General features: G+C 35.1%; 1 protein-coding gene across 1 annotated transcript in view; it reads right to left on the bottom strand.

Annotated features, from left to right (window-relative positions):
* The window catches only part of LOC125074615 (LIM domain-binding protein 2), a 57,798-nt gene extending 41,417 nt beyond the window's left edge, over nt 1-16,381 (bottom strand). Inside the window, exon 1 of the mRNA XM_047685977.1 lies at nt 16,031-16,381. Within this exon, the coding sequence (XP_047541933.1) occupies nt 16,031-16,057 (27 nt within the window). The 5' untranslated portion in view covers nt 16,058-16,381. The remainder of the gene's footprint in view (nt 1-16,030) is intronic.
* Nucleotides 16,382-16,855: the final 474 nt, after the last annotated feature.

Below are 16,855 nucleotides of genomic sequence, written 5' to 3'. Positions count from 1 at the left end.
AAACTAAACAAATATGAATACACTAACTACCGTAGACAAATGAAATTATTATTTGGAACTCACTTTCTGAACGCACCCGTAAACGTCAAACATGGCCGCCCTTTGAACTGTCACGTCATTGAATTTCATGGTTTTGATATCTCGATTATATGAATTTTTGAATATATGATATCGACTAAAAATATTTTTTTTAACGATCTATAATTGTGCATTGGTTTCGATCAAGTCTGTGGTAGACCTGCATGGAATTATTAATATAGATAGTACGGTATATTAATATATATATTAAGCTAGGTGTGTAACGGGCTTTACGAAGCATATCACGTGAAGGTGCTTAAAAAAATATATCTCATTTTAGGTATATTAGACTATGTAACTAAGAGTGATGAGCATGAACATTGAGGAGGGATGGGTAGAGGATGAACTAAGAAGACATGGGTGGAGTGTATGAGGGATGGATGTGAACGATCAGATGACGAATAATAGAGGAGAATGGGGGGTAAAGGCAAGCTGCGCCCCAAAAATTAATTAGGATACGGACAGGGAAGAAGTTGGAGCCGAAAAACAGATACAAATCATGAAAACTGTGTCACGTCTAAATAAAAAATATATCTTTAATAAATTTGACTAGATTTGATGTATTGTAAAATTGCTAGGTAAATGAACATACACACCACCTGATCACCATCATTCCTTACATCGCCAATGCGACACGTACCTTGGGAACTAGGATAGTATGTCCCTTGTGCCTGTAGTTACACTGGCTGATATATATCCTGAGTACCTAATATATACAGTACCTAATCAGACGTGCTTGCACAAAGCTCTATTACCGAGTATATAAAAACTACTTCGAACGGTCTTAACCTATTTAAAATCAAGTACAATAAAAAACCCAGTGGTTATCATAATTAATTAAATTATCTTCCTAATATAAAAAATTTGATATTTATTTAATAAAAAAAATATATATAAAAAGTTGAGCAATATTTTTTTTTTAAGGACAAAAACCCAAATATTTTATTTATACGTATAATTTGATACACCTTGCCGAGTTTCAAAACGAAGCGAGCAGGAGTCGCTTTTATAAACGTCGGAAAGCGCGGCGAATCTTAATACATAAAATGTTTTTAGGGACCATTTTAATATATATTTATGCAAAATATATATACAAAATTAGACGAACCAAAAACATAACTATGAACTACACTCGCCTTTCTTTAGCGGCACTTAAACTTAATACATTAGTGTAAGACTTCTATTTATACTAATAACATAACTACTGCAGTTTGGCGGTAGAATATATATGTATATCTATGTAGGATTTTTTTGGAAGTGATATAAAAGAGTAACTACCAAATTATTTCCGATATAATCTACATTCCGAACCACTGGCAGTTTTGTATTCAACAACTATAACAGAAAAGTTATTGTTGTAGCCTAAGTTACACCTTATTACATCAGCTATCTGCCAGTGAAAGTCCCGTCAAAATCGGTCTAGCCGTTTCAAAGATTAGCCGGAACAAATAGACAGAGAGGAAAAATAAAAAAAAAAACATTGGTATATGTACCCGGTACCGTGTATAAAATACATATGCGTTTAGTTGCAAGCGGTTATTTTAATATTACAAACAGACACTCCAATTTTATTATAAGTATAGATTTAATCGTGTATCAGGAATATTTTGATTTTATCGACAGCGGTGAAGAAGAAAACGATAGGAACGTTATGTATTATAGAAAACGATTTCAATAAAAGACCACACTTAAAAAGTAGGAGTACCTGGTGCTATTACTTAAATAGACCCAATATGTAAGGTACCTAAATATCTCTGCTTGGTCGTAGGCTAACTTGGATGTTCAAACTTTCATCCCTTATTTCACGCTTTTTAGTAACGAATTCCCAAAATGGTCCTTAACTCATTAAACGAAACAGATTTCCATATTTAAAACATTAAAATGAAAAATTTCCATATAAACTTTTATCCCCTATTTAACACCCTTTGGGGATGAATTTTGAAAAAAAAAAAACATACTTAGGGCTCACTTACGTTCCATAAAAAATTCTTGTGGAAGATATCATCTTGTTAAGCAAAACGGTTTAGGCTGTTTCACATTTTTGTTTATCATTTACATTGTATGACAGTTAGTCATAAAAATATATATATATAAAAGTATATTATATAGAGCCGAGATGGCCCGGTGGTTAGAACGCGTGCATCTTAACCGATGATTTCGGGTTCAAACCCAGGCAGGCACCACTGAATTTTCATGTGCTTAATTTGTGCTTATAATTAATCTCGTGCTCAGCGGTGAAGGAAAACATCGTGAGGAAACCTGCATGTGTCTAATTTCAACGAGATTCTGCCACATGTGTATTCCGCCAACCCGCATTGGAGCAGCGTGGTGGAATATGTTCTAAACCTTCTCCTCAAAGGGAGAGGAGATCTTTAGCCCAGCAGTGGGAAAATTTAATAATATTACAAAGAAGTCCACTCGTGTCCACTAGCCAACTTATACAAGATGGAAATTTCACAGAGACTTGAGCAATACATAGAAATAGAACGCAACAATGATACATAACAACATACAGGCGAATTTAACCCTAATGTATTACAAATTTAGAATTATTATCGTATATTAGAGTGTTATTTTAAGAACACTTCGAATGTCGTTAAAATAATATACCTATCAACAATGTAGACGCTTTCACAGTACATGTCCAAATAAACAAACCAGGTCGCAATTATTGTATGAAAAATCGGTCTTGGGCAAGTCCGTCTGGGTATGTATCGTCTCATCAGACATTATACTCCCAAACAATACTCAGTATTGTTGCGTTCTGATTTACTCGGTCAGTTAAGCTACAGGCACTAGTGATATAACATCTTAGGCCCAAGTTTGGTTGGGAAAGTCTAAGGGCCGTCTCGATCGTCTACATATATAATTAAAAAAAATTGTTACCAATATTTGAGCAGACCTTAAACGACCTACATTAACCAATATCGAAGTAGGAATAAAGATAAACAAACCTTAGATTTACGTATTTCATGCGATTTGCTAATAACTCAGCTATATTGTGCACTACTGAGAGTTTATGATTTTTATATATTTATTTATAATAAAACACTATTACACTAAACTAGTTATTTCCACTTGAATTTTACTTAAAAAATCCGATAACAGTTTCGTCGAAATTCAAAAGACCATTTTTTCGCAAAACCATTGCTAATATCATAGATTAATCAAGCTCTCGACCAATGATATCGCGTCAATTTGCTGTCAAATGTTGTTTATTTGGCCTTTCTCCTCTTATGGTTGGAATAGAGTATAAAACATACTAGAAGATGCACCGCGTGTCGGAAAATAATACTACTTATAAGATTATAAATGCAAAAAATTTTTGTCACTCAATAACACCAGAACGGCTGAACGGATCCGAATGAAATTCGTCAGAGAGATAGATTATATTCTGGAATAGCACACAGGTTACTTTTTATCCCTAAAAATGAACTACCTGCTGAACGCGAGTAGTACAAAGAGCGTTGGCAGTGACATTGAATTTCGTGAAATTCACGCGTTAGAAGCTGAGGTTTTATTCAAACTTTATTTATACAGAAAACATGCTCAAGTTCGGACATGACTTTTTTTTTTATAATGATAGTGATTTTTGAATAATTTAATTTATGAATAAATTATTTTTTCTATTATTGTTTGTGTAATTAATTCGTTTTTTAATTTGTGTAATTTTCAAGTATTCTTAAAGTATGTCGTTATGTATTTTTTAATTCACTTATACTAAGTTCATTTCTTTTGGCACACAACAATTATACGTTAAATTTAAATTGTAATAATATGTTTAGTAGTAGCAATAGTGTTTTTCTGGGGTGAATTCTGGGGCAGTGAGTATAAACGCCATTTTTTCACAGATATACCTAAAAGTTGCGCTAATAGTTTCCTACCGATTGGTTACGCAGGGAGGATAACACGAGAGTCGATGCCTTGCCATGTCCTTAAACCTACACCCGGGTCGCAAGCCCCGGGAACGGCTCGAAGTTTGTCCCTCTGCCACACAATGAACCGAGCACCCTCACGATACATCCACGGAATACTAACAAGTTAATCTCTGATCACCACAGATTATTTAAAATCTCGACCAATGATATCGCGACAATTCAAGGTCAACGTTGTTTATGTATCGATGGTAGGAGGAGTAATCCTCCTACCATCGAAACAGACTAGTGTTCACTAGTATTCAACTAGTATTCACTAAGCAGTTCAAACGAATAACGTCGCTTTAAAAATTTTTTTTTTTTTAAATCCAAGTATTTATGATTGAAATGGTAACAATATTCAAAACGCCAGACATATTGTTGCTCACATCTAGACGCTTGTTGAATTTAATTGCTCGTATTGCATACAATTATATATTTCCTGTATTTAAAGAGATTATGTTCCCACGATCTCGACGTGCCGTCTTTATTTAAGTGTAATATGATATTATTTCTGTCATTGTCGCACATACGCATCACGTATCACGCGAGAGAGAGCGGCATCATTTAATTTATTTCAAACACATAATTGCATCTATTTCTATATATACTATATATGTATATAGGAAAAATTGTTATACCTGCAGTTCAAGGGCCGTATTTTTTTTTTAAGAATAGTAGCAATGTCATAATTGAAATAAGGGTTGGTTAATATTTTTATTTACCCCTCCATTTAAGCTTAAAGCTTGTTTTAGAAGTGGGGACAATAACTCCAGGGGTCAGGATCGATCATGCGAATTTTTACATCGACTGCTCTTAAACCATTGCGCCATTGACGCGTTTTAATTTTCACCAAGACTACTTATATGCCTATATTCATTCCAATACATATAATTATTACTTTTTTGTCCCATTTGCTGTCGAAACACTTGGCCCTTGGAGTAATGGTGCAAAAAACTTCATCAAAAGTATAACACCTCGCCTTATTGCCTCCACTGGTGACAGGAGGGCTTGTTCGTTTTTAGCCCAGAGGATCGGAATTGCGATTCAACGGGGAAATGCTACTAGCATTCTTGCCACCATTCCACAGGGTCAAGATTTATACAGTAACTATTTTTAATTCATATTTGTATATATATTCAAGCACTTAATGTTAGTATTTTTAAATACATATATATAAATACACATACACATCACAGCGTAGTATATCTGTTTATTATATATCCTGCCTAAAAGATCGACAAAAACGAACTCAACACTTTTCGTCATCTACTAACTTCCGTTGAATGATTCGCAGTCTATGAGAGGGGAAGGGCGAGATGTTTGGTTAGATTAGCCCTATGTAATTTTCAGTACATAAGATAACACATAGAAATGTCATCATAATCAACGAGTCGTTAAGACGTGACATTACATTTTACATACATTAACAGCCCGTAAATTTCCCACTGCTGGGCTAAGGCCTCCTCTATATTTGAGGAGAAGGTTTGGAGCATATTGTACCACGCTGCCCGAAATCATCGGTTAAGATGCACGCGTTCTAACCACTGGGCCAACTCGGCTCTCACTATCTAGTCTCTAGGAAGTGAGAACGTAACAAAAAGGCGGGCGAGAAATTGGGACACCTGGGATGGTAAGTGGTCGCCACCAGTCGTAAGCAAAGACGATGTGAGAAATATTAACCATTCTTTACATCGCCATCAACCTCGGGAACTCAGAAGTCATGTCTCTTGTGCCTGTAGTTACCTAACTCAGCCTTCAAACCGGAACACAACAATACTGCTGTTTGGCGGTAGAGTATCTGATGAGTGGGGGGTGTTAGGATTTCAATCAGAGCAAAATATACTTCACTCAAGTATGCTCATAAGATCACTTTGAATAGTCATGTTACACTGTTGAATGAAACTTTAAACTACCATTGGTTCGGAAAGTAGATTCTACCGAGAAGAACCGGCAAGAAACTCAGAAGTTACTCTTTTCCATCATTTTAATTACAGACTATGTCAGTAAGCAACTTTTTTTTTTAATATATCCAGCCTAGAAGTCAATAAATACTAAGTCCACGCTTTTTATTTACAAAACCAAAGATTACTTAATAAATAGAGCCTTCAAAGTTCGTGATAAATGATTTAAACTCTAGTTTTATACATGCATCGTGTTACTCTGTACTTGGTACCGGAGCACTGAAAATAAGACCTAACCTAATTCAATCGGTAACAAAGTTCACGGCCCGGCTCCGAACACGCGATCTCGTGAAATCGAACCGCAAATACCGTCAATAATAAATATTTTTAGGCGTAGGGTTAACGATTTCAGTCAGTGTGTTAGTAAAGGATACGGATATGCTAAAATTAAATAGAATTAAAAGGAAAATACTAATATCATAAAGAGGAATAATTCGTATGTTTGTATATAGGGGATAATCCCTGGTAGGAAGCTACATTATTCCTGAGCACTACAGAGTATAAATTAGATTTATATAATATAATTTTCTTTATAAATAAATTGCTATTAATATTTTTTTAAGCCGGGTCTAGTCGCTTGTATTTTATGAACAAGCTATTATACAAAAAAAATCTTGTCTATACAAATGACGGTTGAGAGTTTCCTACTCAAGTCAATCCTGTAGGATCCGGTAACGGTCAGCATAAAAATGAACCAACGTGTAAAATTCAAACTGCGTTGGAAAAGAGGAAGAGGTTTCTAATCTAGCTTGCAAGATGTTATCTAAACCAACTTACAAACTCTACTTAAATATCACGATTTTTTTTCTTGCACATAAACGGCACCATTGAAACATTTGTACTAAAATTATAAACGCGAAAGGAACTCTGTATGTCTTTTGGTCCATCACGACCGAAACCACTCAACCGAATCTAATTCAATTTGTTATTCAGCAAGCTTAAACTCTAAGGAAGAACATAGGCTTGGTGGTAGGGCTTTGTGTAAGCCCGTCTGGGTAAGTACCACCCATTCATCAGATAGTCTACCGCCAAACAGCAGTACTCAGTATTGTTGTGTTCCGGTTTGAAGGGTGAGTGAGCCAGTGCAACTATAGGCACAAGGGACGTAACATCTTAGTTTCCAAGGTTGGTGGCGCATTGGTGATGTAAGGAATTGTTAATATTTCTTAGAACGCCATTGTCTATGGGCGGTGGTGACCACTTACTATCAGGTGGCCCATATGCTCGTCCACCTACCGATATCAAAAAAAAAAGGATACTTTTCATGCCTAATACTTGACGACGAACACCTAAAACGGCAGCGGCATTTGACAACTAGTTCAAAATATTGACGGCGAAAAGTACTGGCTTTCAGAGCGATTCTTTACGATATAAACCACAGGACACAACCATAACACGTATCTACATTCTTAGATTTACAATTTAAAAAAAAAAAAAACAAGAAAAATATTTTAACTACGATATGATAAATTCTTAAAATTATGTAAACTGTCCGACTTTAAAATTGAAAATAACTGTCACAATTTCTAAACGAATATCCATAAAACTTACACCAGAGGATGCAGCGCGATTCGGGGAAGGTTTTAGTATATAGTATTATTTTATAAGTAGCTAGGTTACGCATTTGCAGCCGCCTTAAGACTATGTTATCGTGACAAGCGTGAATTTCATGTTGAATATTTTAATATTTATTTATTGTAAGAAATCCAAATTGTTTTAGATTAATTTGGTGTTTAAAACACTTGGACCTTGGAGTAGCGGTGCAAAAACCTTCATTGAAAGAATTGCCTGCACTGGTGACAAGAGGGCTGGTTCGTTTTCTGCCCAGAGGATCGGAATTGCGATTCAAAGGTGAAATGCTGCTAGTATTCTTGCCACCATTCCACGCGGTCATGACTTACAGTAACCATTTTTAATTCAAATTTATGGATAATTCTTATGTTTATTGTATGCTATTTTAAGACATAGTACAATTTAAGTACGTTACGTAGAACAACTACACGTGTCTCAAACAGTTCAGCTGGAAGCTGCTTTCCAAAACGGTGGTACTTATTGTGAAATTTGAACATTCGATTTGATAAGTTTAAGACTAAGTTTTCGGTGATTGGGCCAGTAAACTACAAGCTCAAGGAACATAACATCTTGTTACCAACATCGGTAGCACATGGTGGCATATTAAATTAACTCATTAAAGTCTATTTTTTTCAATTCGATACGTACTTCCTTATTCTATTATTAAAGTTACAACTTGGAACCGAGTCAATTACTTAGAAAACAATCATAATAATCTGACGTACACTCATCTAAGACATCTCACTGAAGGCTCCACGTGTTTCTTTTATGTAATGTCCAATTAAATTACGATCGAAATCGTAATAATACATGTCTCGAGTATTAATAATATATTATATTATTTACGATTATTAAGGTCACATAGCTTGGCCGAATTAGGGATCGAAGTAAGTAATCTTGGTGGTAGAGTATCGTGCAAATCCAGGTACACGCTCATCAGATATAATTAGTCACCTGTCTGCTACCTATATAATGCAAGTAAGCAAATAAACAGTTTTGACGTCGAAATGACGCGATATCATTGGTCGAGATCTGGAATAATCTATGATATTCATTATGGGTCAAAAATGACGTATTTTGATGTCGACGGAGCCGTTATCATAATTTTGGAAATATAATGAAAGTGCTTATAAGTCGTTAAGTGTAGTGTTGTTTAATAAATAAAGATATATCAATCAAGAACTGCTTGTGCACAAAATAGCTGAGCTATTAGCAAATCGCATGGAATACGTATAGCCTATTCCAATGGAAGTAGGAAAAAAGATAAACAAACCTTAGATATACCTATTTCATGCGATTTGTTAATAACTCAGCTATATTGTGCACTACTAAGAGTTTTTGATTAACATATTTTTCTTTTTAATACAACACTAATACACTTGACCACTTATTTCGATTTTAATTTTACTTCCAAAATTCCAAAAACATTTTCGTCGACGTTCAAAACGCCATTTTTTCGCAAAACCATAGTGAATATCATAGATTAATCAAGCTCTCGACCAATGATATCGCGTCAATTTGCTGCCAAATGTTGTTTATTTGGATTTTCTCCTCTTGTAGTTGGAATAGAGTAGAAGTCTAAGGTTTATCTATTTTCACTCCTTTTAGAATAGACTAGGCTATAGATTTAGAAGTGGAGAGTAATTTGATGACTATGTAGGCCTTTCGCTGGAGAAAAGACATAACTTAAATATTCTTATCGTTTTTTTAATAAGAGTATTTAGCTCGCTATGCCTTGTGAATGCCGAGTTAGAACAACATGGTATCAGTTCCGGTGAAAATTTTTGATTGCCTCCAGGCAAATAACTCCTCAACCGTCAATACAGACAGACCTGTGTGTATTATACCTACATTTTTTTATATAGTTAGCTACCTACGCTGACTTCACACGGGTAGATAGAACAATAAAAACAAACATAATTAAAAACACAAAACGAAGTTTTATTTCTCGATTTTTTTTTCTATAATATTTAGGTATGTATTAAACATATAAACTTTTCTCTTGAATCATACTATGTTACTATATTTATTAAAATGCGTTGATTAGTTTAAAAGATCCAAGAGAGAAAGCAACTCTGTTTCATATTATGTAGATATAATAATTAATTTCGAGTCTGTAAATAAAAACACGACCATCTTACTGTCAGCGTAGTCGAGTAACAAAATGCGAGTATTACACAACATACGACAAACAAAAGTCCGACTCGGGATTCAAAGCGGTTAGCATTCCACGGTTCAATGACCTTGCGTCAACGGCTACTTTTTTTTAATTCAAACATTTTGATTGACCAAGATTAATAAATAAAAAAATCATCAAGTCCTTATGAATGGACATCATATAATCAATTATATATACAAGTCTTCGTAGTTTAGATATATAATGAGCCAGTGTGATTAAAGTCGCCTTTACGTTTACCGATCACCAATAAGCTCCAAGCTTGCTCCACAAGAGTAGAAACCGAAGAATAGAAACCGTTGCCCAGCATTGGGATATATGTATATAGGCTTCACCTTACTTTACTCAAAAAATACGATAGGTCAAAGGTTATTGCGAATATATAAATCAGATGTTGAAAAAGAGTAACTACTGAGTTTCTTGCCGGTTCTTCTCGGTAGAATTTACATTCTGAACTGGTGGTAGCTTCACTTTAAATAGTTTGTTAAATGACGATTCAAAAGTGATTGTGCTTTGATTTTTTGACATAAAGCATTCATCTTTCAGTGTTCCCCTGCTGGTTAAGAGCTCTTGAGAAAGTTCTAGGATTCATGCACAGATCCAACGCTGAATACATATGTAGCCGAATTTCATCCGAAATATACAGATCTCACGACGCTATCCACCACCGAGTACGAGATGAATTATAAACACAGATTGCCTTAGTTTAAATCCGAGTTATTTACTTGGTGGTAGTTTTCCAAGTCCTTCTGGGTAGGGTACCACTCCCTTACATATTCTACCGTCAAATGGATTTATAGGAATTCTTAAAGTTGCGTAATTAGATGTATCATTCTAGCCTACGTCGGCTTCTGTTTATGCTTTTGATATAATCTGTGGAGACTTGATTACTACTACACTTTTAAATATTCTAATTATTTATCAACTGTCAACTACATGATTTCCTCAATAATAAACAACATACAACATTACTTAGTATGTTTGGGTTCCGGTTTGAAAGTTGAGTGAGTCCAATGTCTATGAGAACTGATGACCACTTATCAGGGGGCCCGTTAGACAGTCTACCACACCTAACATTTAAAAAAAATAGATTTAAGTCGTCCAACAACTGGGCAATCCTCTTATATAGTGAAGTTAATGGTTACAATGTCCTTCAGCGTCGCTCAGTCTGCCTCCCTTAAGATTGTCGCTGTGTCCGAAATCGGTCAGGTGAACGTAATATGTCTGATGTTACATATACTCTTTGTGGCTAACGGTTCGCCCGTCTCTATATATACAGTCGGGTCTGTCTGTCTGACATCAAAAACTACCGAACAAATTTCATCAATAGTCAAAATTATTAATGAGGAAGGTTTCCGTGTATAATTCATTAAAGTTTCTTGGAAACAGATTGAAATATCATAATTATTGTTAATAATGTCGGAAATAATCGTACCGACTGTTATATATATTAAATACGTATTATATAAGACCCTTTTTCTACCCGTGCGGAGCAAGGGCGGGACGCTTGTAATAAATAATTATTCATTCGGTATTGGAGCAAGTGTGAACCGGTTACCAATCAAAATTGTAACATGGTCTATGTCGAACTAATCCTCACCCCCTTAACTTCTTACATTAACTTTTATGATTACTACTCGGAATCGAACTCAGGCCAATTTATATATTTTATTTGTTTTAAAACCTAGGTATCCCAGGGAAAAGAACACGTCGTTTTAAATCGGAGATCACGGATAAAAAACCAAAAATCATTTTCTTAATTCGTGAATAAAATTTATTAAAATAAACATCGTGAGTATCCGCAATCCGATACGAATGCAAATCTGTCACATGTTTACCCACCAATCCGCACTGAAAAAGTATGGTGGAAAAAGCTACGATCCTTCCTAAGAGAGAACTGACAATTCTATGCAAATACATAGAATCGACTGTTCTCTCCTTTTATTTCGTAGGTAAGCGAAATCGTCAGACTCGTGTAACAGTAGCAAAGCGCTTTAACGCGGTTGACAGCGCACTGGACAGTTATAAGCCTCCGTTATGTATAACATTGGCGCTGAAATTGCTCTCTTGTACACACCTCTGAACTAAAAATTGATTTTAAAAGATAAACAAAAATTGTTAAGTAATACAAATCCGTTCCACTTACCACAATAAATTTATCTCAATTAAAAAAAAAAATATATCAATGAGATCACATATAAAGATAATTTTTTACACTTATAATTATCAAAATTATGAATACACTGTGCCTTTGTAATTCTATTATATTAATTTAAAAAAAAAAACTGCTTACTAAATAAGCGCTTTTCTAAGATTCCAAATTCAAATAAAAAAAATAGACCAAATTATATTTCTTCTAACGAACTTATAAACACACTAAGACAAAATGCATACGACACTAATTAACAAAGTGGTTATGTACTAACTTAACTTTCGACTTCTACTTAGCACTCACAATCGAACAAACGAATAAACTAACAGAAAGACATCGCAATTACTTGTTAAAGTGTTATTACTCCAGCGGTTTGTATAGAAAACGAACATGATCGCTTAAAGTAAAAGTAACAAGCCTGTAAATATCTAACTCAGAAGGCTTACTTTTCTCTTGAGAAGGTTCAGATCTTATTCAACCACGTTGGTTGAGAAACATATGATGATTTCTAATACATGTAGGTTTTCTGACGATTTTTACCTTTCACAACACACACACAATCAACAAAATTAACAATTTTTGTGGTGCTTTGATCCCGAGTTCCAACCTTCGGAATCAGGCAGTCTCCTTATTTTACATTGACTAACATTAAGTAAACAAATCAAATAAATTGAAAAAAAAAAATGGCTTTAAAAGCGAGCCCAGGGCTACTTATAGAGATAGATAATTTAATTAAAGATAGATAAAATAGATATATTATAGAATAAAAATGCCAATGCTCATGTACCAGGAGACAATAAACAGTGAGAAGGTCTCATCAAAACCGCGTTCAAAGGCACCAGTTTTGCTCATCGAACGAGTGTCTCGTGTACCAGGAGATCATAAAAAAAGTAACGTCTGTACCGCGATAAGTGAGACCTTACTGTTAGCAAATCCAATACAGTAAGAACTCAATTCGTTTCTCATTCGTGAAATGCTGAAACCGACACACGATTTTATTGACGTTTCCTTCAAACATTGTGATCATTATAGTGAATGTCGCATATCAATTCTGACGTTTCAGGATCGTTCTGCGGTATGTTTTGACTTTGTTCTTATAAAATGGGTCCACTCGGTGTATAGTTTGGAGTATACACCGAGTATTGCTGTGGTCCTGTTTGAAAGGTGAGCGAACCAGTGCAACTACCCACACAAAAGACCTGACATGTTAGCCACCATGGTTGGTGGCGCATTGGTGATGTTAGGAATGCTTAATATTTCTTACAGTGCCATTGTCTATGGGCGGTGGTGACCACTTACCATCCATCAACCAATGTTTAAACTTCGTCCCAGTAAATACTATAAAGTTATACGTGTAAATTACTATACTACTAATTATAAAACCAACCCGCAGCGTCTGTCTGTTTGAACTTGACAAAATCAAAAACTACCAAGCAGATTTTGATAAGGTTTTCTCCAATGGACAGTGTAGTTCGAGACGAAGGTCTAAGTGTATAATTAATAAGGTTTTGTCATTTGTCTAAAATTTTACGACGATTTTTGAATATGTGCAAGAAAAAAAAAATCCGACTGGGAGCATCACATCTACTGGCATGCGCCGTGTAAACCAACAGTGTTGCGACATAAATGCTGTATGTATCCCTTTATTCTACCTGTTCGAAGCCGAGACGGGTAGCTAGCCAGAGATAAAAATGGGTCGTTTATTGTTTAACTATTTAAAAAAAAAACTTACTTAAAAAGCTGATTAAAATGGCTTTCGTCTACATCGGCTACTAATGCCCTCCATTGCAAGTAGTCGTTGATTTTCACACAGAATACTTTAAATGCAACATGACTAGGTCGTCTGATACAGGCATAAAGAGTAACATTTGCTCAAACTTGATTCAAACCAAACTTCATCAAATTCAGTGCAGTGGCTTGAAAGAGCGACAGACATACAGACAGTCACTTTCGCGTTTATAATACTAGTACAGACAATTTCACACGTACAAAGTCGGTACAAAAAATTGTACTGAATTTTGCTAGAATTTAAATGTCAACGACCCTTAGAAAGGGGGAAAAATTCAAGGTCTACTTACATCGAGCGCAACGTTTTACGTAACGTTTCTGACGGAAAAGTTTCTAAGCGAATTGTTTCCGTTCAACGTGACTTACCAGACCAAACTATTTATAATTTTATTAATATGTAAATTAATTTATTCGTTCATTTTTTTTTTGTAATAGTTCCTTCAAGCATTTATCTATACATATAATAAAATTAGACTGTCTGTTTGTAATACTAAAATAACCGTTTTTTTTAACGTATGTATACATGGTACATATACCAGAATTACATTATTTTTTTAAATTTTTGTCTGTCTGTCTGTTTGTTCCGTCTGGACCGATTTTGCCGGGACTTTCACTGGCAGAAAGCTGATGTAATAAGGAGTAACTTAGGCTATAACAATAACTTTTTGCTTAAATCAAACGCGCACACAGTCGCGGGCACAGCTAGTTAAATATAAGTAGACTGTAAATATATCAATTCACAATTAAGATTCATTACCGACCAAGAAAACCTCTCTATTATAACCAGAAGAGGAGAAAAGCCAAATAAACTCTTATCGAAATTTTGGAAGTAAAATTAAAGCGGAAATAAGTAGTTAAGTGTAATAGTGTTGTATTATAAATAAAGATATATTAAGCATAAACTCTTAGCAGTGCACAATATAGCTTAGTTATTAGAAAATAGCATTGAATACGTAAATCTAGGGTTTGTTTATCTTTTTTCCAACTTCCATTGGAATAGGCTAATGAGTATATCTGTCTCTTTTTGTTTTTCCACGTATGTCTGTTTGTGCGCAATATTATTAGAAAGTAGTATTATTAACTAGTTGTCGCCCGCGACTTTGCTCACGTCTAAGGGGTTGATCGTCAGGTATTCGGCTTAAAAGGTATCCTTTTCTTCCCTTGGAGTTCAAGCTTGGTTCATACCGCACTTCATCATTTGATCTAATGGTCTAGTGTCTAGATTAAAAGGCTGTTGAGCTGGGTTCGAAACCCGGTTAAGATAATAAAGGGTTATTGGAATATTCCAGCACTACCAAGCATTTAATAAGCTCAAATCAATTCAAAAATAGAGAAATCTTTAGCCTAGAAATATAAGGCCGCATATAAGGGGTGCAAACCATAAGGGGTCGATAAAGAATATTGGGTATATGTCGAAAAATGAGGGCTAAGGTGCTCAGCCTTATGCCACGTACGTCTTTAAAGGTAAACTATTTCTAAATCGAATTTCATTATAATCTCTCTGACAAAAGATACTTTCGCATTTATACTATTAGTAGAATAAAACGAAGAATTTCATAACTTTAATTTTGATTTATTTCGACAAAATTCTATTTTAACGTTTAAAACACTTCGTATCGACATTATAAACTTATCTAACTGTTGGAACTATAACAAAATAGTGAAAGAATTAAAAATTTAGAATAATTACATACTGTAAAAAAATGCTGAACCATATATAAAATAACAATGTCTTTCCATTTTTAAATACTGAATAGCACATTAAAAAAAACAAACGACTGTTTTAAATTTGTGAGATTCCATTTTCGAAATTCAAAAACTAAACAATAATACGTGTATCCAAACTTCTGACTACACTATATTATTATTTCTATACGAGTCGTGAATAAAAAAAAACTATTAAAAGACCACTAACTATTTCATACGTACATCGGTCGGTGGGTATGCCTTAAAACAGGTTTAAGTTAGCTAAACTTATATGACTTTTTTTGTGATTACCTGGCCGTATTCGAATGGATTGCTCAACAAGACACATTTTATCATTAAATACAACCTCTTTTGTTGTTTAGACCTTGTCATTGCGTTCGTACTTTAAAAAAAAGTTTGTTGTGAAACAAAAACAATGCACTAACACTATGAGCTACCAGGCACTCATAACCTACAAGAGATCGATTCGTAAACATTCCCTCCAAAAAAATGCGACGCATAAAAAAGGGGTTAGAGACCTGCTCGGATAGAAAAAAAGCATTGAGAATACGAGGGATAGACCTCCGTACCTCCGTGGTTCGATCAGCGGCCGCCCCACACGTATAAAACCTCCGGGCAGGGCGGGACACCCCGCATATCTGCTATAACAAATAACACCGAGCGCTCGCTCTGCACTTACAATGTTCCGGTTGCCTTTCTTCCTCATACGAACATTGCACGCCGTTTATACATTTAACTATTTTAAACTACACTACACTGACACTACAATCCTCACGCTCACTGACATCGAGATTTCGAGTTTCTTTTTTTTTTTGGTAGCGTTGTCGCGTGCCGCGTCGCCGGCCGGCGGGAAGGAAAACTCACGGACGCAGGTAGCTGCCGCCGTAGCGGGTCCGAGGGTTTGTTTATTGAAAGTTTTACATTATTTCACTGATTACTTTTGGGGAATATAGCGTTCGTCTCATGACAGTCGCGTAGCGTCGCGCATTGCACGGATCGCGATAGGTACGCGCGGCACGTCTCGCTCGATCGTACTGGCTGAGCGTCGGGCGGGGCGATGCGCTGCGGGGGGGTTGTCTGCTTTGCCGACCTTACTATACAAACAACTTTATCGACGCAACGGACAAGTGGCGCGGTCAATTACATCTGAATTTAAAATTTAGCGCTACTCTTACTATCTACATCAGAATATTGTTCGTGAATCATTAAAATGTATTTATTTAATATCATATTACTTTTATCTGTAAATGTCTCATAAAAGTATTTTATTTTACAAATAATTAATGTTCTTTTTTACGCAGTTAAGTTCAACGTAGCGCCACCTTCTGATGTTAGAAATATTTATTTAAAAAAAACAGAGGGCGTTAGCGTCATTTTGTTTTGAATCGATATGCAACTTCAACAAATGGGATGATTTAACTTAGGCTAAACTTTTTATTGTTATATGACACATATAATACTTCAAAACTATACAAGAGTTTAGTCATTTACGCTTAATATATAC

This window comes from Vanessa atalanta, chromosome 28 (assembly GCF_905147765.1).
Source record: "Vanessa atalanta chromosome 28, ilVanAtal1.2, whole genome shotgun sequence".
NCBI lineage: Eukaryota > Metazoa > Arthropoda > Insecta > Lepidoptera > Nymphalidae > Vanessa > Vanessa atalanta.
Note: the sequence above shows the minus strand (reverse complement) of the source record. Positions and strands in the feature narration are given on the sequence as shown.